This window comes from Phocoena sinus, chromosome 2 (genome assembly GCF_008692025.1).
Source record: "Phocoena sinus isolate mPhoSin1 chromosome 2, mPhoSin1.pri, whole genome shotgun sequence".
In the NCBI taxonomy this organism is placed as follows: Eukaryota; Metazoa; Chordata; class Mammalia; order Artiodactyla; family Phocoenidae; genus Phocoena; species Phocoena sinus.
The window spans coordinates 59,934,278-59,959,509 of NC_045764.1; the positions used below are offsets into that span (position 1 = coordinate 59,934,278).

A 25,232-nucleotide genomic window follows, 5' to 3' on the forward strand; every position below is an offset into this window, starting at 1 on the left:
AAATTTAATGGTGGTGGGTTTTTTTGGGTTTTTTTTTTGCGGTACACGGGCCTCTCACTGCTGTGGCCTCTCCCGTTGCAGAGCACAGGCTCTGGACGCACAGGCTCAGCGGCCATGGCTCATGGGCCCAGCGGCTCCGCGGCATGTGGGATCTTCCCGGACCGGGGCACAAACCCGTGTCCCCTGCATCGGCAGGCGGACTCTCAACTACTGCGCCACCAGGGAAGCCCTAATGGTGGTGTTTTTAAGCATCTGGATTTGAGGGAAATAAACTTTATAACAAACCACAAAGTGAAAAGCCCAATAAATGAGTAGCCCAAAAGCCCTATGGGGGAAAACCAATCCTGATACTAAAAAGTATAGTTCAAAGGTTTTTGTTCCACAATTATTTACTATTTTTGAAATCTACATTTGGCTCTGTGGTATTATATACATATTACTTTTTAAAGGTCACTTTTCCTTCATCATTTTATTTTAATAAGGCCTAATCCTTCTGTGGTAGCAAACTGGAATAGTAGTACCATGTTATTTTGGATAAGCGAGAGGATTAAGCTGGATTAAAAAGAAACGATCCGGGCTTCCCTGTTGGCGCAGTGGTTGGGAGTCCGCCTGCCGATGCGGGGGACGCGGGTTCGTGCCCCAGTCCGGGAAGATCCCACATGCCGTGGAGGGACTGGGCCCGTGAGCCATGCCGCTGGGTCTGCGCGTCCGGAGCCTGTGCTCCGCAACGGGAAAGGCCACAGCAGTGAGAGGCCCGCATACCGCAGAAAAAAAAAAAAAAAAAAAGAAACGATCCTAGGGCTTCCCTGGTGGCGCAGTGGTTGAGAGTCCGCCTGCCGATGCAGGGGACGCGGGTTCGTGCCCCGGTCCGGGAAGATCCCACATGCCGCGGAGTGGCTAGGCCCATGAGCCATGGCCGCTGAGCCTGCGTGTCCGGAGCCTGTGCTCCGCAACGGGAGAGGCCACAACAGTGAGAGGCCCGCGTACCGCAAAAAGGAAAAAAAAAAAAAGAAACGATTCTAGAATTTTTGACCTGGCTTCTTACAAAATATAAACAGGTACTAAAGAGCTAAATAAATTAATTTGCTGCTCTAACTTTTCATAGACAGTGAAAGGTCTCAGTTATTTGATTTTTAAAAGGCAGGGCCCTCTGTACATATGGGGTCAATCTAATTTCAACGAAGTGTACCTGATCCATAAACAAGACTCTCAAAGTCTGAAGTGGAAGATTACTAATGAGACACATGTACAGAGAAAAAGGATGTCCTCAAACTGACTTCTCCATGATAAAGTCATACTCTCCAATTTCTGCCCTTATTTATTAGCCTCTATTCTACCCATTCAGGATATATACTTGCTGCTTGAATTCATCAGTTTCATTATATCAATATTTGCTGAGTGCTTACTAGCGCAAAGCACCTTAAAGACATTTTAAAAGTGGATATTGTTGAAAGTTTACTAAATATCTTAAGCCAATTCTAGACATGTCTAGTATCTAATTCCTAAAGAAATACATTTCCATTCACTGTACAGCAAAACATTCTTAGAACAGCTATAAGATCAAACACAATTATGTTCCCAGGCAATGTTAAATTGAGCAATAAAAATGCTAAGCTCTGAAGTTACTGATTAGCTTGGGGAAAAGATCTCTTCCCATCCCCACTTCCTCACATTCCTTTCAGTTGGTTAACTTCTACCGAAGCAGTCAGCATTCTCAAAATGGGGTCTGAAATAAGTATCCTTTTTTTCCTGACTTTAATTTCAATTAAATCAACTTGCACTGATTTAAAAACAATTAAATAAATTTGATAAAACCCTACTCATGCTTGGAAATGAGTCTGTTTAGGAACATTAAATACTACAATTTAAAAAAAAAACATTAAGCACTACACAATAACTTCTTATAGTGCAAACCTCATCACTAAGTATTACAGGTCCATTTCCAAAGCTTTGCTATACTAAAATCTCATCAATTATTGAAATTTTCCAAAAACAGACTTTAAAATATCACACAAATATTTTAGCTCCAGTGTGATTTCTTGCAACGAAACTTTCCCCTGTAGTAGTCACATCATGAGAACTAATCTACACTTAGTCCAAATATAACACCCAGCAACTGCAAAAAATGATTAGTAAATACATAGGCAAGTGGTGATTAAAAAAAACTGCCAAGGACTAAAATGCTCTATGATACACTAGGTAGGTGGCATTATGGGGAAGTAGGTATTTTACATAAGGTAATTAGAACTGCACACTGAAAACACTCTTTTCTGAGGAAAATTTAGAAATACCTATCAAAAAGTCATCCATATTCTCTGACCCCTCAATTTCATGACTACAAATTTTTTGCTACAGACTTTGCCCATATATACAGAGGAAATTCACTACTTGCATTTCTGTAATAGCAACACTTCCATAAGTGCCCATTAATGCAGATTAAATTATGAAGTATGTCCAAAAAATGGAATACTATATTGCCACAGTAGCATATTAATTTGTTTTTAAGAAGGTACAAAAGGTTACATATCATATATTATATGTAACCTTTTGTACCTTTTATGATACTTTTGAAATGATAAAATAAAATTTTAGATATGGAGGACAGATTAGTGGTTACCAGGGTATGGGGGAGGGGGCATAGGACAGAGGTGGGTGCAATTATAAGAGTTATCAGGCAGACATTTGTAGTGTTGCAACTGTTCAGTATTTTGACTATGGTGATGGATACAAGAACCAAACAGGTCATAAAGTTGTACAGAATTGAATACACACATAGAAATGAGAAATCTAAAAAAAATCAGTGGATTGTATCAAGGCCAATATCCTGGTTGTGATACGTAATAGTTTTGCAAAATGTTAACCACTAAAGGAAACTGAGCAAGGCATACAGGATTCTGTCTGCATTGTTTCTCAAAACTGGAGGTTGCATACAATTATCTTAAGAAAGAAAGGTAGAAAATGGCATCCTATAAGCTTCTATTTGCATAAAAAATATTTATGTGCTTGTCTAACCACAAACTACTTCTGGAAGGATATACAGGAAACTGGGAACAGTGGTTGCCTCTGCAAGGGGGGACTCGAGAGCTGGGGTCAAGACTTGAGAGGGAGGCTTACCTCTTACTATATTTGTATCTTTGAAGAAAATTTTATCAAATGGGTTTTTCAATTAAGAAATTTTCAAGAAGTTAACGATTAAGATTAATTTCCCCAAAATTAAAAAAAAAAATCTTAGCCACTCAAGAATTAGCTTCCCAAGCTTTGGTTTTAAGTTTTTAAGGAAGAATTACTTGAAATACTTTTTTAAAATGACTGTCAGAATCAAGCCACTCAATTTTAACTATCTGGGGGCCCAATCTGAAGTGCTATTTATTTATGTATTTTAATTCATTTTAATGAATTAAAATAGAAGTCAGAAGAGGCAGGAAGGAAATGACAGTCTCAACCTCCTTCACACTTGGCATACAGACCAGAAAAAAGGCCTTGGGAACCAGTTCTCTGTGAAATTTTGCTTTCCATCATTCCATCTTAAGGACATGCCAACATTGTGAGACTCCAAAGACTGACAATTCCCATTTTCCCCATACTGCCTTTGCAGTGAGCCTTACACACAGCTGAAACTTAAGAGCTTGCCAAATCAAAATCTAGATTTTATTATTATCACCAGACTGTTGAAATATAAAATTTATAGCTGATCATTTGTTCATTTAAGAGGCTGGCTACTCTCAAAGAAGTGAAATACCTTGCTCATTAAGAAACTAACAGTATAATGGGTATAGCAAAATTTTAAAAATCTCATTCTCTTATAGTTTTCAGGTTTTTCTTTCTTGGTAATTTTGGTCCTACCCAAACCTAGGCCACTTAACAAGACTAGAACAAGGGTGGGCAGATGTTTCATAAAGGGCAATACAGTAAATATCTTAGGCTTTGTGAACCAAGAGACAAAACTGGTCTCTGCTGCAACTATTCAACTCTGTCACCATAACACAAAAGCAGTCATGGACAATACATAAAATGTGTGGGGCTCACACAAAAAGAGGTGGTGCGCTAAACTGGCCCACAGATGACCAACACTCAAACAAGAGGCTTTTACTGGTAAATTAAGTTTATGGGAAAATTTCTTCTTAAATTCACCTTTATGCCTTAGAACATCAATGAAATGTAGTTTAATAGTACCACAAATCACACCCAAAATCAAAGGAGACAACGCTTAAATATTTTTGATACTCACAACACTACCAAAAACCAATCAATTTTTCCCATTATTTAAAATTGAATTTTCTGTGATAGCTCTTAGAGCTTCCCCACTTTAGAACCTGAAGAAAAGTGCTAATCATTTTTCAATGCTATTACATTGTGTATTCTAACCAGTTTAAGTGTCAATTTGCTGTCAGATTTCATTAACAGAATTTAGGAATTTAATCTTCTGAGAATCTTAATTCTTCAATTTGTAATTGGAGGCAGAGTACACATGGAGACGGGGTTCAAGCTTTAGTGATGGTCGTAAGTCATGCTATCCTTGCTCTCCCTCATTTTCATGGCCTTTAAAACCAGGGACTGCAGAATCTCCAAGCATCCTTCTAGCTCTTTCTCTATCAGGATAAGTATACAAGCATAAAGTCTCCCTGCTCTTTGAGTTGTTTCTGCCTTCATTCAGGTTTTCCACACACATGGCACCAATCTACATCAGATTTTGAATATCAAAAGTTTAAACATTTATAGGTACTCTTAAAAAAAAAAGTAGAAAATTCTTTTATTTCAAATGGATGTTTTTCCCTTTAAAACCAGTTTTTAAATTTTCAAAACCACTCGGTTTTGAGGCTGTAAAAGCTCTGAATCCCTGACTTAGTTTTGCTGAACTGAAAACATCAAAGCTTCATCAGCCATTATTTAAGTCAGGGTGATTTAAGTATAAAATGCATATGAGAAGGCATACTTAAAAGACCAGTTAGAATATTTACTAGCCCCCATTAAAAAATATTTAATGAAGAAATATCTGACTGGTTAATAAGCTTAACTAGATGAGGGACATATCTAAAGTGTTGATTTCATCAGTCTTCTATATACATATTGCACATTTCATGATCAAAAGCACCATACAGTTCTAAAGTTTTTTTGCTGCATGCTAATACATGCAGCTTTATTACCACACATAAAATCATTAAAAATGCACAGATCAGGATTTCACTTGGGAAAAGAGACCTCCCTCACGTTTCATTATTTTTAGCTAAATGAATGTGTTTACACAAAGAAAATATGAAGTACACCCTTGCTGATCAACAGATTACTGCTATGCTGAGCCAAAAAGTAAACGCTTAGAAGGGCAGAGACCATAGCAAATAGAGCTCGGCTTTTCAATGAATCATTTCAGAGCTCTGAGTTATCAGCAAAGTAAACATTCACCCTTTTGCCATTTTATAAGGCACTTCCTGTTCAATACACTAGTTTCTGTTCAAATATACAGAGAGCAGACAAGCCAAGCAACTTACATATACACTAGCAATTATGTTGGTTTTTCTAACAATTAAATGATATCAAAACTTTCTTCAAGTAGATTCTCTAGACCTGAAGCATGTTTCAAGAACATACTAAAAGAACACTAAAGAACACTCTGAGAACTAGATCTGATGCAAAGGATTTTCAAATAGTTGTAATATCCTCTAACAGAATCTCTAAGATATAATGTATATACCCAAGAAACTAGGAATGTAGATTATACTGGGCAGAAAAATAGCCATCTTTCTTACTTGTTTTTTATGTGGGTATGAGGGATAAAGGATGTGTATGGGTTTTTTTCTTTGATAAAGTGACAGGTAATTAAAACAATTACCAGCTACTTTGTACAAGCTCTTATTAAGGGGGAAAAAGACTGTTTTCACTGGTAGGAGCTGGGACAAGTCCCCTCAGCTACCAGAAAGACATGGTACATTTCCAAATATGCCAAGTGGTATAACAGACTTCTTGATGACAGTCCTTCTAAAAAAACTAAGTCCACAAATACAAGGGAGGTTAGAATCTCAGTTTTCAATTAAAGGTCTTTGCTGTAAAGTGATAAAATTGCTCCCGTTACTGTAAGAGACTAGTGTAGTGCCACTAGTCTTGATTTATGTATATGAACATATAAAACCCTTGACGACAGAAAAGCAAGAAATGGAAGGAGAAATTTTAAAAAGATTAAAATAGAACTTTCCACTTCCAAGCTGAAATACAGCAGTTTGATTTTTTTTAATTCTGTGAAGTTCTACTGAAGTACCTCCCAAGAATACATTATGACAACAGTTTGTATTTTGAACAGGTCACTCACTAATCAAGTCAAGAAAATAAGATAAGGAGTCCCCTCGCACATGGTTCCCCCATCCAGATCTCTGGTTTCTGGGACCATTCTGGGTCTATGTCTAGAGACAGGAAATGGAAGATGCTGGAAACTGGTGTCTGGTACCTCAATCACTTCCAAGTTATCTATATACACAAAGCTTAACTGTACTTAGTGATTAAAACCATTCAGGGCTGCCACCAGAGAATCGGTGCACTCTGAAAACTCCTTGGCTAGCTGTGCTTACCTGAATAGCTGCAAATGCCAGTGCTGCCCAGATAACGTGCATCATGATTTCTTGTAGCTTCTTCACAACTAGAGCCTCACACCCCTAAAACACCCAAAGTCATCCTCATTAGTCTTTTTAAAAAGTGAAAGCTGCAAGGTCACATATTACTACTCACTGGCAGAAATGGAAATGACAGAAACTAAAAGAGGGAAAAAAGATAATGCATTTGAAAATAATTTATATTAAAATTAAATGGCATTAAAGACAAGTAAAAGAAGGTAGAAAAGAAGTTCCAGGTAGAGATAATTCACCAAGAAAAAAAGCTACCAGGCTAGATTCAAGTGTTGGCCAAGAAACTGAACTTACCTCGGCATAGAGGTCAGAGGGGTGGGCCAGACTGCCATTACAGCTGCTGGTGGTCTCTCTGCAACAGCTAAGAGGGACACTCTGGTTTTTGGTTTCTTTGAACCAGTCTGTATTTTCCCAGTCTGAATAGTTGTGAATTCCACAACAATGCAGCTAACAGAGAAGAGAACAGAGATATTACTTGTCACAGAACACATACCCCTGTGCTGAACTTTAGAGTTCCATGCACTGAAGAGCTTTAAGCTACTTTTAGACCAGTGATGTCCAACAGAACTTTCTGCAATGATAGAAATGTTCTGTGTCTGTATGCTCAGTATGGTAGCACCCAGCCACATGGGGCTATTGAGCAATTAAAATGTGGCTAGTGTGACTAAGGAACTGAATTTTTAATTTTAATTTAAATAGCCACATGTAATTAAATAGTGGCTCTAGAACCTCCATTTGAGAAATCATATTGCCCACAAGGGGTAGTTTACAGCTAAGAAAAATCTTTACACTTTGCCTGTTAAACATCTAATCCTGAGTTAAATATTATTTCCAATGACAAAGTATTTAAAATATTTTGTCTGAAATGTCTGGGACTTACTTTAAGTTAATCTGGCAAACGATATGTGGGAGTAATAGATGAAACAAGATTGACAAAAAGCTGACAATTTTGAGGTGGGTTTATGGATACAAAGATCTACTATACGATTCTCTCTACCTTCAGGTATGTTTCAAATTGTCTACAATAATTTTTTTTTAATGGTTTTGTCTGTTATCCTTTCTGGTCTTGCTTTCTCAAGGTATATAAAGACTTCTCACCTCCTCTAAAGTCCATCTGGATGCTGAACTTTCCTGTGACACGTACCGCTCTTCCATTATCACCTCTTTAGCTAATTATTTTTACGGGAAAATCAGATGCTTCTTATCTGGCTGTGACTAGGTAATGGTGGGAAAAAAAACTTTCCAAGGGTGAAGGTAAGATTATCGGACTTGGACTTCACTGGTGGCGCAGAGGTTAAGAATCCGCTTGCCAATGCAGGGTACATGGGTTTGAGCCCTGGTCCAGGAAGATCCCACATGCCGTGGAGCAACTAAGCCTGTGCGCCACAACTACTGAGCCTGCGCTCTAAAGCCTGCGAGCCACAACTACTGAGCCTGTGAGCCACAACTACTGAGCCCACGTGCCACAACTACTGAAGCCCAAGTGCCTAGAGCCCATGCTCTTCAATAAGAGAAGCCACCTCAATGAGAAGCCGTGCTCCTCAAGGAAGAGTAGCCCCTGCTCGCTGCAACTAGAGAAAGCCCATGCACAGAAACAAAGACCCAAGGCAGCCAAAAAATAAATTTATATTTTAAAAAAATAGCATTGATCATTTAGTTTAACAACTCATGTGTAGCTGCATTTGAAAAAGAAAAGGTTATTGGACTCATCACGAAGCTAACCATAGCTGTAAATGTATACTGCTAATTTACACAGTAACAGAGTTAAGTTTAATGTTTGCTCAACGGTGATTGGTCCTCAAAAACAAATTAGCCTCAGAAGAACTCACCTGTCTCTGTACATAATCAATAGCCCGGCTAGCAGCATCAGGGTTGGTTCCATTGTAGGTCTTATATACTTTCTGAATGCTGCGATCAACCTCATTTTCCACCTGAATTAAAACAAAGAATTCAGTCCCTCAAAAATACTGATAAAAGTAACATTAGTCAAGGCTCCAGCTAAAATGCCCTAATGGCATGTGTGCAAAGTGGCAAGATATTTCCATGAATTTCTTGTAAGAAAAAAGTTTTCTCCCTTCCTGCCTCCATGTAGATTCAGGTAAACCTTCAGACATATTATATCACACAGATTAAAAGCAATCACAGAGAAGATTGTGTGCAAGATGGCAGGCTACCAATTTATTCAAGAGGGAGAAAGCAGTTGAGCCTTGAGATAGGTGTCCTAACTTATAAACAGACCACCTTCTTTTTCAAATAAGTTTTCAGTGGGTTCTCAGAAGACCTACTCATTTTCCTTTCCTAAAGGAGGTAAAAATTAAACAACTTAAAAAGCCCCCACAAGATACTTTTGGGACAAATACCAACATTATTTCCATTTTACTTATTTAACGTTTAATTAGACTTGGGCAAATATGTAAAAGTAATCAGCAGGTTAAAAAAAAAATCAGTCCTTAAAAGTGGCACCTTATGAAGAGCTGCAGTTCAATGTATGTGAATGAGAAGACAGGAAATAAACTCTCCATGATGTATTGCCAAGTGGCAACTAAAGTGTCATTTAATAAAGTTTGCTTGTACCAGATTCTCCTTACCCTTCTAAGATGATTAGACCTATTTGGTAATTTTATCAGTGATGTGGTAAGACTATAAAATTGATAACCAGATCATAGGTAGGGGCATAATCCACTGCATTCTTTTTTTGGCATAGCTCTCTGGTACCTTATGTAGCAATGGTTGAATATTAAATTGGCATATCATGCCTTTGACTCAAAATCATAAGAGAATAACCCTACTATGAGAATAACCCTACTACGCCTTTATAACAGCTCTACAGTTATCCCCAAATTAATTTAAAGCAGCCTGTTTAGCCTTAAATGGTACTGTAGATGGAAAGCAAAAGCAGGAAAAATAGAAAGGAAAGGGGAAAGAAAAGAAGAATGACCAGAAAAGAGGAAAGAGGGGCAAGAAGGGAGTGGCTGGCAACAGTTGCCTTAGTGTTTGAGTTGGTAGGACCCCTTTTTCCTCAGGAACAAATTGCAGGATTACAACTCCCAATCACCTTTTTCTATGTCCAGAACCAACGCATTTTTTTAAAAAAGAGGCAATGGAAAATGAAATCCTCAGTTTAGTTCTTCTAAACAGAAATCTGGGAATCTATATAGGGAATCTATAGGCTGAGGAAATTTGAATCAAGTTCTCAGCTGACCAACTATTCATTTGCAGATCATCCTATGGTCATTTAAAGAAAACTACCTACAAACTAGGACAGTAGTAGAATTAACACTTTGCTATATTAAATGAGACTAGAAGTCCTGACATATAATTTCTAATTATCCTTACATTTTCAAAGCAGTGGCTAAAGTGAAGTCAGGCAAAAGAAAATGTTTACTCTCAAAATGAGTTTGTTCTATTTCACTTGAAACACTTAAGCCACCTTTTAAAACATATACATTCCAGTAGACAACATACCTTTGCTCTGTAAACATATCCCAAAACCACTACAACAACTTCTGTGACAAAAACCAAGAGTAGGATGATGACAAACTGTAAGGAAAATGTAAGGAAACATTGTTAAAAATTAAATACAAATGAAAAAATAACTCTAAATACTCTCTTGATAAAAAGCAATTATCTGAGATAACTGCTGGAAGTTTAAGACAAGTGCTAATTCTGTTCCAATTATAAAGAGAGTCAAATAGAAAATGGAGTTTCATGCTCAATTCAAGCAAGTAACACAAATGAATATTCCCACATACTATGACGACACATGCGATTAGTGAAGAGCTAACTTACCGTGGCAAGTCCACAGCGGCTTTCCCGGATTGTGGCACAGCAGCCAATTAGCCCAATAATGAAGAGCAGGGCTCCTACAGCTATGATCACCACAGCAGGGATGAGAGTGTACACATCTTCAAAGAAGTGGTCATAGTCGTCATAAGTGATGAAGACATAGGCTCCCACATAGCATAAAATGCCAGCTGCTCCCTGTAGAAAACAAGGTCAGAGCGCTGGTAAAATTCTCCAACCCCTGCTGGTAAAAATCCCCACTATTTCTTAGCATGTTATAACTCAATGAGATTTTCCACCACTTTTAAATCTTTGTAGACGTTTTTTCTGTGAAGCTGAAAATTATTCATTAGTAAGAGCATTTCGTTACTAAAGTTGTAAAGTTTTCCAAGCTCCATCTACTTTTCAATAACTGCTGGTTCATCTAGGACCAAGAAACCATGAATCCAGTAAGTAAGACTGATGACAAGAATGAAAACACACACACGTCCCAAAGCGCTTCTGTAGCTCAATTACATGTCCAATAAGGGTCAGTGTGGAGGTGGGGACTGCCCCCAGCAAATGGGGAAATCGGGTACAAGTGGCAAAGGCAGGATTTGAACCCAGGCGATCTGACTCCAGAATCTGCATTTATAATCTCCATCTAATGATTTGGGGAAAGAAAATACAATAGCAACTAATAACCATGATACCCATATCTAAAACATTTCCTGTCCTAGTTGAGGCTATGAAATTTACCATTTTCATAGCTAGAGGGCTACGTTACTAAAGAACTGTACAAACCCTTTAGGTCTATTTATTCTTTAGAATCGTGTTTCTCAAACTACATGAATAGGAATCACCTGAAGATCTTATTAAACTGCAGACTGATTCAGTAGGTCTGGGGGTGGGGCCTGAGATTCTGCATTTCCAACAAGCTCCCAGGTGATGCTGATGCTGCTGATTCTTGAACTACACTTTTGAGTAACAAGGTTTTAGAGCACCTAAAGGCAAACAATGCAGAAAGTCATGGAACAGCTGCTGCTCCAGACACAATGCTTCAGTTACAGAGTTTTACATACATTTTCCTCTTATCGTTGTCAATTTTGCTATCATTGTGTACCAGCACAATACTGACAGCCCAATGCTGCTTGCTTTTATGTGAATGAGCAAATACAGTGTGAGTTTAAGTGTTAAAACATTTGGTTTAATGAATTATCATTTACAGAGCACTCTGAGACATTCACGTGAAAAGAATAATTTCACCATTCTTCAAAATTTTAACACATAAATCATTAATCTTCAAACTAGAAAAGAGCCTCCACAATGATACTGGAAATATTGTTAACTCCTCTCAACCTGGAAACTCAGTTGTTTTTTTAAAAATAAGTTTATTCATTTATTTTTGGCTGCATTGGGTCTTCGTTGCTGTGCACGGGCTTTCCTCTAGCTGCAGCGAGCAGAGGGCCACTCTTCGTTGCGGCGCACAGTCTCATCGCGGTGGCTTCTCTTGTTGCGGAGCACCAGTCCCAGGCACGCGGGCTCAGTAGTTGTGGTGCGGGCTCCAGGGTGCGGGCTCCAGAGCGCAGGCTCAGCAGCTGTGGCGCTCAGGCTTAGATGCTCCGTGGCATGTGGGATCCCCCCGGACCAGGGCTCGAACCCGTGACCCCCGCATCGGCAGGCGGACTCTCAACCACTGTGCCACGGGGGAAGCCCTCAGTTTATTTCTTAAGTCTGTGGGACCCTGTAAGCTTGGGTGTCATCAGTATATTTTCATATACCAGGCCAACAGAATCATTCAGATCTGGAAGAAAAAGACCCCATTTATGGAAAGTTGAGAAAGTAAGTTGATTTTTAAAAAAAATAATAATGAACTTTTAAAAAGAGAAGACAAGACTAGAGTAATGGAGGCAATTTAAAAAACCATAATCTTTTTTTTAAAGCTTTTTAAAATTTTTAATTTATTTTATTTATTTTTGGCTGCATTGGGTCTTTGTTGCTGCACGCGGGCTTTCTCTAGTTGCAGCGAGCGGGGGCTACTCTTCATTGCGGTGCACAGGCTTCTCATTGCGGTGGCTTCTCTTGTCGCGGAGCACGGGCTCTAGGTGCGTGGGCTTCAGTAGTTGCGGCTCGCGGGCTCAGTGGTTGTGGCTTGCAGGCTCTAGAGCGCAGGCTCAGTAGTTGTGGCGCATGGGCTTAGCTGCTCCACGGCACGTGGGATCTTCCCAGACCAGGGCTCGAACCCATGTCCCCTGCATTGGCAGGTGGATTCTTAACCACTGCGCCACCAGGGAAGTCCAAAAAACCATATTCTTTTAAAACTCTCCTCTGGCTTTCAAGAGGCCCCACTGCTGGCTTTCTTCCTATTTCTCTCACTGCTTGCTCTCTCATTCTCTTCATGGACTCTTCTTTACCAGACCAATGTTAGTGATCTCCAGGGTTCTACCTTTGGCCCTATTTAAATAGTTCTCATTTTGTAGGCTCTCCTTGGGCTATATTAGCCATGGCTTCACCAGCCACTGCAGCTCTCTACCTAAGCCATCATCTCAGGACTACACATCCCCATCTGGAAGCCCCACAGACACCTTGCCCTCAACTTACCTCAAACCCTCTTTGCCTTCCTGCCCACTCCATTAAACCTTCCCTCATATTCTGTATTTCAGAGCAAATGGCACCAGACAGTTATTTTTTTCTAGTCAAATGCCTGAGAGTTACTCTATTTTCTTTCTTTGTCCTACCTCTACATCCCATCAATCACCAAACTCCTTCAGATTTACTTTCCAAACACTACCTGAATACCGTAACTTCTCTTCAACCCTCTGCAGTGCTTCTGTCTTAATGTGGGCCTTACCATTGTTCACCCTAAACCTTACTTGCTGACCCTCCCTGTCCCTTAATAATATGTTCTTCATATGATCAGTTATTTTTGTAAACATATAAAACAGATCAAGGCATTAGCATGTTTAAAATCAAGATGAGGCAAATAAGGCCCCTGATAAACTAAGCTGTTCCTCCCTGCTTTTCAGGCTCAGACTCCATTACCTCTCATGTACCCTGAACAACAGAAAGCTGTTATTTCCAAATGTACCACATATCTTCTTGCTTTTTACTTCTGCTGTTCTCTTTGGAATGCCCTCTCTTCATCTGCCTGGGAACTCCCTGTCACCCATTAAAACGCAGTTTAAATATCACCTCTTCCTTTTGGAAGCCATTCTCGACCATTTCAGGTTGGATTAGGTGCACTTGGTCACATACCACCCCCTACACAGCTCAAACAGAGCATTTATTACAACTGTTGTGATTATAACTATATATGTCTCAGCATGCCATTGGGGCACAAACTTTGCCTGTCAGTCTTTCAGCCCTGTACCACCATCCAGCACCTAGAACGGTGCCTGGCACATAGAAGGTATTCGTCAAAATTCATTGAGTACACTTCATTTCATCCAGTCCCTTGAAATTGCCCTCCTATCTCAATCATAAAGCTTTGGTTTGAATTTGCTTTGTTTCTCTTCAGTCTAATGCTTATAGTTTTTAGTCCACCATTCAAACAAGATTTGGCAACTTAATCCAGCTTACTATTAATTCCTGATGGCCATGACACCTGGAATACATTAGTTTATAAATGCTTCACCTACAGCAGCTGTACCTGTTCAAAGGCCCTCAGTTCACTGACATACTTACTTTGGTGACATATTATTATGGGATGATGGAAGGCATAGGAGAGGGGAGAGAGGAGAAACAGCTTAATAGTCTGGGTGCATTAACTACCGAAGTACATGGAATACTTAACACTCTTACCAAACATTACTTTTTCTTGACTACATATGTGTGATATACAAACACACACATGTATACACACACACATTTTGTTACAGTAAATACTTTTAGTCCCCAAACAGAATTAGAAGAATACTAAATATGAAGCAATCAAATACTGTCCAGTTTGTCTTCACTAGTCATCTCTCTATCCTTTGGACTCTTAGCTTTTCTTACTCTAATAGGCAATCTTCATTTCTTAAATGGCTTAAATTAAAATGAATTCCATCTTTGAGCTGCTAGTAAATGAAATTTAAGACTACATAAATTTGAATAGGGCTTCCCTGATGGCACAGTGGTTGAGAGTACGCCTGCCGATGCAGGGGACACGGGTTCGTGCCCTGGTCTGGGAAGATCCCACATGCCGTGGAGCGGCTGGGCCCGTGAGCCATGGCCGCTGAGCCTGCGCATCCAGAGCCTGTGCTCCGCAACGGGAGAGGCCACGAAAGTGAGAGGCCCGCGTACCACAAAAAAAAAAAAAAAAAAGAATAAAAACAGGATAAAACTGGAAGATATATGTGCTCAACAATTAATCTGAAGCATGGGAAAGTGAAGCACCATCTGCATTTTAAACATGAAATGATGAGTTCTCAACCTAAAGAGATCCCTAGAAGGCTCACACTTGTTGCTGCCTGGGAGTGGGCCAAGTGAAATGCTTCCAGTGCAGACATCCTCCACCCATACAGATAAGGAATGCAATGGAAGGCTAGGAGGAAATGCCATTTGTAAAGCCGCCTGTTCTTTTCTAATAGACTTGAAAGCAGTTTCTTTTCCCAGGCTGCAAACTAGTCAACATCCAAATCACACAGCAGAGTTGAAAACATAACGCTTCTGTTTTGACAACATACAGTGGGAAGCAACTTAGCAGTTGCACACACCAAAGCAGAAACTGCACTGATTGCTGATATGAAACTATATCAATCAAATTACTGACAGAGACTGTCTCCTAAATTGAAGGTAACTTCAAAAATTTCTTCTTTTAACAACATGTATATATAGTGCTTAATGTAAGTTGTATAGTAAACAATCTATGAAATGACATCAGTTACTCTGAAAATATAGAGAAGGTGTCCCTACAACAGCTGAAGACCTAAAAACAGCAATAAACAACTGCTTTAATGACATCCAACCATCAGTATGAAAAACATAGGTAGAGTTTATACGGTAAATGGAAGAAGGTTATAAGTAATTCCTAACTAGGGACTTTGTAGTCATGCAGATTTTTGATATAGGAGTTGTGGCTATTAGAAAGCCTAAAAGGTAAGCAGGGTTAAATCCTTCTGAAGGGTAATGCTGGGATTGAGATGTATCAGAGGATCTGGGCTTTGCCAACAAACCAGCTGCAGGGGGGGAAGAGGAGGTGCAGCAGAAGAGAGAATGAAATGTAGAACTTGGAAGCAGCTGAACTGCATTAGTCATCGCTGAGAAAATCTGAGCCTATAAGGAGGATTTGTGCCAGGACAGTATACTAAAAATACTCATCCTTTTTACAAATAAGTGAAGGGAAATTTAACGGAAAGGCTGAGAGCTGAAACTATGGAAAAAAGAATTTTTTGAAAACCATTCTTCTTTACCTTTTAATAAACTCATGTTCTAAATTAAGTCACAAAATTTTAAAACTTTAGGAAAGCCAGTGCTTTTGCACAACCCTAAGCTGTTCCTCCAGAAATAAAGCTACCTGTCAGAAAACTTTAGAAGTATGAGTTCCAGAAGTATGACACTTCACTTTATCCTTTTACCCTTCCACTATATATTCAATACATACAAATGTGAAGCCCCTTTAAAATTAGAAATTTCAATGTTATGTAAGATTGATTTTTCTACAGTTTAGAAACCAGTGTTTTGGTTTTACAAACTAATTGTTTTGTTTTTGTACTTTTGAAATCCTCTGTGAAAGATGATGAAATGCTAAAATCCACAAAACTCCTAAATTCTTTACTTTTCTAAGGAAGAAGGAATATGAAATGAAAGGGAGCACATCAACCACAGTGAAACTTGCCACTGGAATCAGGGAACATTAAAAACAAAACAGCCTTGTTACAAGCCAGGAGGTAAAACACCCCTGTTGTGAAAAGTGCATCTATATGGAAATTTAGAAATGGGAAGGTGCATCCCACATCCCACAGAGCATATGGGTGAAGATAAAGCAAAGAAGAACAGGAGTGATTTTCTTGCAGTGGTATACAGTAGTCATGGATTCATTTGTAGAAGGGAAAGAATCAGGACAGTGTAAAGATGAAGGGACCGTCTGAAGTCATTCAGCTAAAAAGCACAGTGTCTCACAAGTTCTTGTTGCCTGCAAGAACTACTCCTTCAGTGTGATTTTTGCCTCCAACAATCAACTGGTAAAGCAGAAGCGACTGGAATGTTGGAAGAAAGAGTAGAAAGACCTGGCAAAAACCACCATGTATTCTAGACTTCATAAGAATGCAGATTTCAAAAAGTAAAGAGGGGAAAAACAGCAGCAGAAATCCATCTTATGTACCTATCTTTTAACATTTAATTCAGAGTCTCCTGTACGGTCATATTAGTTTTTCATGTACCTCGCTTCTCTCCTACAAAGAACCCATTGGTAATTCTATGCAGTGCATTTCTGAAAGCTTTTCCAAACTCCATCCCTCCTTGTGCCATTACAAGTGTCTTAAAATCACCTCAAATCTTTCAGCATTCTACTTACCATAATATTCTCTAGTCAAACCTATTTGTTTCAATTCTGACTTACTCTGACGAAATACTTCATATCATTAAATATAATTACTCTTACCAAGTCCAATACCTACATATTTCATTTACTCTCTTATCACTCAAGAAAAAAAACTATCCCAAAGATTTCAAATCCGGGCTTCCCTGGTGGCGCAGTGGTTGAGAGTCCACCTGCCGATGCAGGGCACACGGGTTCGTGCCCCGGTCCGGGAAGATCCCACATGCCGCAGAGCGGCTAGGCCCGTAAGCCATGGCCGCTGAGCCTGCGCATCCAGAGCCTGTGCTCCGCAGCAGGAGAGGCCACAACAGTGAGAGGCCCGCGTACCGCAAAAAAAAAAAAAAAAGATTTCAAATCCTCTTTCAGAAATTAAAGCTACTCTAACCAAGAATTTCTGAAGCTATTAAAATATATCATTTTCAACCTAACAAATTGGTCAATAATAAAGGCAAGCAGTATTCAAAGATATGTAAGGGTACAGAGAGAAGAGCCCACAGAAGTATAGAATAATATAGAATAATCTTTCTGGAGAGCTATCTGGCAACACATTATTAGCCTCAGCATTTATACTTTTGTACCTACTAACTGCACTTCTAGGAGTCTATTCTTAAGAAAATAAGTCAGATGAAAACAAAGATTTGTATAAGGTATGTTCATCAAAATGTTATAATATTATAACAAAATTATAATAGCGAAAACAAAAGAAAAAACCCTAGCATCCAGAGGTATATTTGCATTATAGCCCTTAAATATGTTAAAGCATAATTTACTAATATGTTTGTGGTGTGTTAGGGGAAAAACACACTTACATGCAGACATTAAAAAAAAAAGGAAAAAAACCCACCAAAATGTTAATACTGGTTGTCTCTGAGTGGTGGAATTATGGTAACGTTAGCTTAAAATACTTTTTAGTGTCTTCTTTAAAAAGCAAATGTATTATTTGCATAATCATAAAAGTAAATATTTAAAATTATATCTGAAATTGAGACTTTGTTGTTCTTTCACAAACGAATTCTTAGATCTGTCCTTAACCACCAACATAAAACAGGTATCTCTTCAATCCCAAATATTTTAGGCACTTCTGCAAATCTTCCCTGTTTATCACTTTTCTTGGGTCTGCCTGGCTTTGACTCATCTTTAGATGTTTTCTGACTATCTAACACAATTCTGATCCTTTCAGTACACATCCTTTTTCCCCCCCCATAAATGTTACCTATTAAGGAGACAAGTGAAAAACAAACAAACAAACCCTACTTGGAGGGGTAAAATTTTGACAGTGAGCCACTTCTGCCATCATTATCAATATCACCATCATTATTGCCATTATTCTTAAAGAAAAAGTATTTTAATCCTTTAAACCAATATTACTCAGATGATATTCCAAAGGTCATGTTCCTCAATTTTGTCCTATTTTCACTGTTTCTGTATTTGCTTTTTATAATCACTGTTCATCTAGCTTAACAAAGTTGTTCTATTTAATCCAATTTATATCCACGAGTTGAAAGACCCCAAATGTTCAGGTTGCAATGAAATTGGAGATCCGCAACTGCCACAGCCAAATTATTTTAACAGCATGGAAATTAAATATTTTCAGATTGCAGGGCTCCAGGGGTCATCTGAGAAGCACGTAATTTAAACATGCATTTTTCTTTGAGACCCTCTGTCTTCACACCCTACTCTAACTGTAAAAAGAGTCAGTTATTACTACTGGAGCCTGAGGTCCTTAAGCTTTATAATAGTAGAGTTTGTCCTTGCTTGGGTTATGTGTTTAATCAGTAGCAGCAACAATGTAAAATACAGTATGTCAGCATTTACTACAGATTCCCTTTTAGTAAATCAAGAACAAATACATCAATGCAAATAATTGTTCTCATCTACTGACTCTACAAAACTATTAAGGAGGGGCAAGGTGGAAAGAGACGATATTTTTAAAGGAAGACTTGAGACTCTCCGTGAGTATAAGGGGAAGGAGAAGGGGGAGGAGCAGCTAGAAATTAAATTCAATAGAATATTAAATGATTTTGCCTGTCTGACCCCTCTTCCTATAAGCTGTCAGAGAGCAGGAACTGTACCTTTTTGCATTTCTCAGAAACATGTAAAGCACAGATATTCAACAAGTATTTACTGAGTGAATGATTCTTAGAATATACTTGTTTGATGCAAGTATAAATTTTATGGAATAAAATTTCTGCAAAAATCCTAAGCTAAGTTGGATCTTATGGAATAAAATTCATTAAAATATTTCAAAGCATGATAAATATCCTAAAGAGCTACTAAACAACCTCTTCCTTAAACTGCCAACTAAAGAGAGCTTTCCTGACTAAGTTCCCAATGCGACGCGCTCTCCAGTTAATGATTACTCAGAGCCACAAGGCTCTCGGTATGGTGGACAGCTGACTGAGAATGTAGGAAGACTGGAAGCATTCATTTTCTTAACTGTCAAAGTTAAGAAACCGGTCCCCTAATATACACCATAACTTGCTTTTCTTCTAGTGAATTGAAAAATAACTATGAAAAAAGAAATGTTAGCTGAAGGTGTGTTCCAATGACATATTCTTTGTCAGAGCAGTCATTCATGATGATAGGAATACAGGAGGTGGAGAAACAAATTCCAGGATGTTTGATGAAGGTTCCGGTTTAAAAGTATCATATTATCAACTCAAATGTGCAAGATGTGCTAGAAAAGACAAAATATGTATATGGAGATTTGCGAAGAAGAAGTCTTCCTTGAAATATTTCATTATAAATTTTTATCTTTTAAACAAAAGCATGAAAGTATAGTTAAGCTTTCTTTTGGTAATTTGAACACACCAAGTATATTCTTGCCTTAGAGCCTGTAGGCTGTTCCTTGTCTTACATGTCCCCCATCTCCTCCAAATAACCCCAAAATCTGTTCCTTCACATATTCCAGATTAAATTTCACCTCCTTGGAGAAGACTTCTTTGCCAACCTAAAGCAGCCATCCAATCACTCTTATCACATCACCCTGTTCTAAGTCTCTGCATAACACATCACTATCTGATATATTTCCCTTGCTTTTTTTTTTTTTTTGCGGTACGCGGGCCTCTCACTGTTGTGGCCTCTCCCGTTGCGGAGCACAGGTTCCGGATGCGCAGGCTCAGTGGCCATGGCTCACGGGCCTAGCCGCTCCACGGCATGTGGGATCTTCCCGGACCGGGGCACGAACCAGTGTCCCCTGCATTGGCAGGAAGACTCTCAACCACTGCGCCACCAGGGAAGCCCTCCTTGCTTATTTTTAATTGCCTTGCTCCACCAAAAAAAAAAGTTCTGGGGCTTCCCTGGTGGCGCAGTGGTTGAGAGTCCGCCTGCCGATGCAGGGGACACAGGTTCGTGCCCTGGTCTGGGAAGATCCCACATGTCATGGAGCGGCTAGGCCCGTGAGCCATGGCTGCTGAGCCTGCACATCTGGAGCCTGTGCTCCACAACGGGAGAGGCCACAATGGTGAGAGGCCCGCATACCGCAAAAAAAAAAAAAAAAAAAAAAAGTTCTGTAAGAACAGAGATATTCATTTTTCCACCATTCTATCAGTAATATAAGCACAAAGTAGGTATTTAAACATTTGTATTTGTTTAACAAAGCAATTTTCCTTAATTATATGTATTCACAGAGGGAAGGGTAATATGAAACTTTTTTAAGATAAGGTAAATTTTAATGTTTATATAAGGCTTTTAAATATGATTTGTATGTAAAGGGTATTTCATATGAGTGAATGATGATTAGTGAAGATGCCACATTCCAAAGTTGTTTCCAAAAGCGTTTAAAAGGTGTTTAACCTTGTGGTATTTCCCACTCCACAGCTGTGTTAGTGTTACTATGGCCTTTCATACTGATGAAAAACAACACCCTAAGCAGATGTGCCAGACTATAAATTCTGCAAGCATGGACAAAGCTTTCTCTTGTAGTCCCTATAATGCCTAAGACACATATGAGCAAAATAAATACTAGCCAATTGGTTTTTCTCACAGGGTAGAAAAAGTAAAAGTAATTTGTATAACATGGGTCTTCATTAAGTACTCAATTAACTTGCCAGAATAAAAACCTGAAATTATAAAGTACTGATTTAAACTTGTTTTAGATGAGGCCCCCTGGGTCAGATCAAATGACCCACTGAATTAAGACCCTTGTCTGACCTTGGTGCAAAAGTGCAGTTTAGAGAAGAGGTTAATGACTGTTCCAATAGCCTTCAAAATTTAGTCATGTAACTCAAACACTCCTGTCTCCCAAAAATTATCATGGGTCTAGAACTAATACGCTTACATTTAAAGCTATGCCACTCCATAAAAAACAAAGAGATCCAAGTTGTACATCCCTTCACTAGTCCAAAATTACCTTTCATGCTATAGGCCCTAATATTTTGGAATTTGGTGAGGCACTCTCAATTTCCACTAAGACAACCTTCAGGACTTTAGAACCCACTGTTTCCCCTTTGTCTGAGCCTTTCCATAGTAACTTCCTTAGACTGCACTGTTCAAAATAATCTACACCAAGTCAACATTAACAGCTTTGGCTGTCAGATCATTTAATACCGATCCTAAGTATTTCAAGTACATATCTATTTGCACATCACAGCTCTTTGAACAAGCTGCCAATGGAACCAGGATATCATGATATAGAGAGGTGTAGTTTAAAGATGTTGACAAAGCAATTAAACTTTAACACTTATCAACAATCAGTCATTACCATCCGATAGTGAAGAGCCAGTGCAACAGAGCCTGGGCAACTTTGCTGAAGTTGCCCAAGGGAACCTAGATAAACTTTAGAGATGCTCTGTGTAGGGAATGCTTATTCTTCCACTTATAGATTAAAGCATTAAAAGGAGGAAGGGGCCACTATATAAGAATATACTTATTAGAACTGAAGAATGCATTAGAAATTCCCAGGAAGAACAGGTTAACATCTGTTTTATGTACTTCCTCATAATGACCTAATTTTTTAAACTGACAAGTTAAATAGTGTAGTTTAAATGCTGGGGCAGGTTCTAAACAAGGTTAAAATCAGTGTTTTAGAGCAAGTGAGTCTAACACAGCCTAAAGAGTTCCTTCCCCTTTCCAAATCTTTTGAAATTCCACTTTGCTCTACCACCACCGGCTCTAGAGCACAGGACAACCCGGGTGTGAAGGCTGGCTCTGCCCCACCTTGCGTGTGCCCCTTTAAGTAAACTTTAATGTCCTCATCTGTAAAAGAAGCACGATATTCCCTGCCAGAAGGAGTTGTTATGAGGATACTCCATGTAAAGTGCTTAGCACAGTGCCTGGGTTTTAAAAGCACTCAAATATTAGCTATGATTACCAACAGCGTCAGACTCCAACAGCTGGTCCTTAAACTAATACTCTGGCACGAGACATATCTAATATTGTTTCCTCCTTAGTTATGTTGCACTAATCCTGCTGTACGCCACAGTTTTTTTCCCTGCATGTCTGCTTAACTTCCTCATCACAGCTCACAAATGTTTTATTATCCTACTAACCTAGATAAAGAGTGTTTTTACCACACAGTTTAACTTCAGTCTTGGCAGGAAGCCACTATGAAAAGCACAACTGAAGTTCATCATAACCTTCTTCACTAAGTGCCAATAGTACCTATACTTACATAGTTTCCAAAGATTAATGAACCTTTGAATTAACTGCTATTTTAAATGAAAATTTAATTATTTAAAGAAAATGGCTCCTGCATTTCGAATATTTTGTTTCATTAGCAATTCCAGTCCCTGCGCTTGAATAGCCTAGAACTCACCTGACAGTACACAGACTCTTCTCCAAAATCAAACTGTTATGCCCATAAAAATCACAAGGAACTGTAAAGGCTACAAAGCTAAGTCTATACCTAAGAATCTTCTTATCTAATAGTGTTTCTCATCTGGAGAGCCCTGGAAACTCTTTTAGCTTTTAAAAAGGCTTGTAAGTCAAACTAAAGTATAAGAAACACTGCTCTAATTGGAAAAGAAGAAATCATGGAAACATCAATGACATGTGGGTGATTCTGAACAGTACTATCGGCCCTACCAGTCAGGATTCTTTCCATCACACCATAAATATCCTGAAAGACTCTACGGCAATACATGTGTGTAGTAAGTGCCTTATTATATGTAATTATCCTTTTATGCTAGAGCAGTCAGGATATGAAAAGTTTCCTCCTTTGTTGGGGGAGGGGGGAATGTGTTGTAAGAAGGAAAGGATTCCTCCTAATTTAGGTATGTTTGTAGGAAAGAGTTGAATGGGGACATACAAAAGTATGGGAAGTGGGAATGTTCAAGAAGTGTCCTGGGGACTGGGGACAGGGAAGTGTGTCCAGGACAGCAAGTGTTTAAGAACATGGTCAATGGTGAGGAAGGAAAGGTGACTGAGGACTTTAATTGCAATACCAAGAGGAGGTTGAACCTTAATCTACTGCTGAAGCTTTTGGGGTGTGGGCGGGTGTTTATTTTTTAAATGAAATAAAGTGATGTGAGGGAAGAAATGCTTAATAAGATTTATCCGGGTGCAAGGTCCAGATGAACTAGAGGGTGGAGAGACTGACAGGAGTAACACAGGTTATTACAAAAGTCCTTGGCGAGATAAGGACCTGAAGTAAGATGAAGGGGCTATAAACAGCCCTTTCTTTGAGGGCGTGTCCAAAAAATGTGTAAGCCACCCTTTATTGAAAGTGAACTAACTCATCGCTTTCAAGATCTTGTGACATCCGAGTCATATTTAACCAAGGTTTATAATCTCAGGCTACCCATCCCCAGGACCAAACAAACAGACTAATTTTCTGGTTACAGGATTATTTGGCTTCTCAAATTGAAACCGTTCCATTTTCTGGGCTGGTAACCAGTCAACCAGTTCTCCATACACAAAAAGCTCTAAGGCAAAATCCCTCACCCCTGAGTCGGTAGTGTCCCCGCACTTCTGCACCGTTTGCTCGCACGCCTCGGGGCTGCCACTGGAGCTGCCAGGGCTCCGGGCCCCGACAAAGAAAGCAGAGCCCGACCCTTTGGGGAATATCCTATTTCGAGCCTGGTGTCCTGAAAGAATCTGCAATGAGAGCTCTCCGTCCAGCAGACTGCTCCGGGGAGGGGGGAGGCCGGGGGGCCTCTCAGCGCCGGCCCCTGGCACAGAGCTCGTCGGCGGGGGCACCGGGCCCGAGCGCGGAGGCCGCAAGAAGCCCCCGAGGGCCTCCTCTCACCGCCATCTACGCCCGGAGCCTTCGTCCCGGCCAGTGAGGGACCTAACGAAGAAGCCCCCGGGGCCGGCCCGGGCCCCCTCCCCTCGCGCCTCCGCCACAGGGCCCCTGGCTCCCTCAGCGCCAGCCCCGGCCCAGCCTGGGTCCCCGCTGGGCCCCACAGGCGCTTCAGCCGAGGCCTCCTTCGGGCCGCACCGCCGGCCCCCCGCCCTCTCCCGCCCGCCGGCCACGCTCACCCAGAAGATGAGGTTGAGAAACACCAGCACGGTCTTGGAGGAGGTGATGCCGCACTGGCCCATGGTGCCGGCGGTCGGCTGAGGCCCTGCTCGGCGAGCGGGACGCGCTCACCGAGCGAGGCGTCAATGGCGACGGCGCCTTCCCTGTGGGAACTGCACGGCCTGCGAAGCGTTCACCGCAGCCCCCGGAGCCGTCGCCCACCCCTAGCCCAGCAAGCACCTCGCTCCTCCGCGCAGCCGCCGCAGTCTCCGCCAGGCCACCGCGCCACACCCCGGCAACCGAGTCCCGCCCCCGGACAGGCAGCTTCAGCCAATCACTCCCGTGGTTCTACAGCGAAGCCACGCCTCTTAAAGGAGACGAAAGCTCAGTGTCCTTCTTGGCCTCTGGCCGCCCTTGGATGCAGACGGCTCCTCAGGGAAGTTTCAGAGGACCAAACCCAGTCCCCTCCTATTGAGCTGCGTTTACTATGCCAGGCTTACAGGTGATTCAGAGTCCGAAGAACGCTGTCTTTCTACCTAGCCCGTTCTCCCCTAAGGAGGCCGGTCCTGACAAAGTAACACCTAAGCATTGTCTGGGAGAAGTGCAGTAAACATCAACAAATATTTATGGAGAACTTATTGTGCCAAGCGCTAGACTAGCTCTCAGAAGAGTCATTGGAAAGGAGAAAAGGCTGGTGAGGGGTTGGCAATGAGGAGACATTTTCGTGTAGATGTGCGTTGGGAGCAAGGTAACACATGAAGTCTATTCCTGGGTAGGGCATTTTGGAACAAGACTTAGAAAGATTACAGAAACATCTTTTCACATTGCAGCATTTCACACTCTTCCCCCAATCTTGCATCGATCATAGTAATGAACAGTTACTGAGAGCTTACCCCATGCCAGACTTTTTATGGCCATTTGCTCAATTAACCTCCATCAC

General features: G+C 40.3%; 1 protein-coding gene across 2 annotated transcripts in view; it reads right to left on the reverse strand.

Moving 5' to 3' along the window:
* TSPAN3 (tetraspanin 3) overlaps positions 1–24,662 on the reverse strand; it is a 40,621-nt gene extending 15,959 nt beyond the window's left edge. The window contains exons 1-6 of one of the 2 annotated variants that reach the window (XM_032617500.1): positions 24,313–24,583; positions 10,401–10,592; positions 10,077–10,151; positions 8,441–8,542; positions 6,906–7,058; positions 6,558–6,641 (exon numbers count right to left, since the gene is read on the reverse strand). In XM_032617500.1, the coding sequence (XP_032473391.1) occupies positions 6,558–6,641; positions 6,906–7,058; positions 8,441–8,542; positions 10,077–10,151; positions 10,401–10,592; positions 24,313–24,375 (669 nt within the window). In that variant the 5' untranslated portion in view covers positions 24,376–24,583. Of the gene's footprint in view, positions 1–6,557; positions 6,642–6,905; positions 7,059–8,440; positions 8,543–10,076; positions 10,152–10,400; positions 10,593–24,312 lie in introns of both variants that reach the window. The other variant, XM_032617507.1, reaches the window with a different exon arrangement.
* Positions 24,663–25,232: the final 570 nt, after the last annotated feature.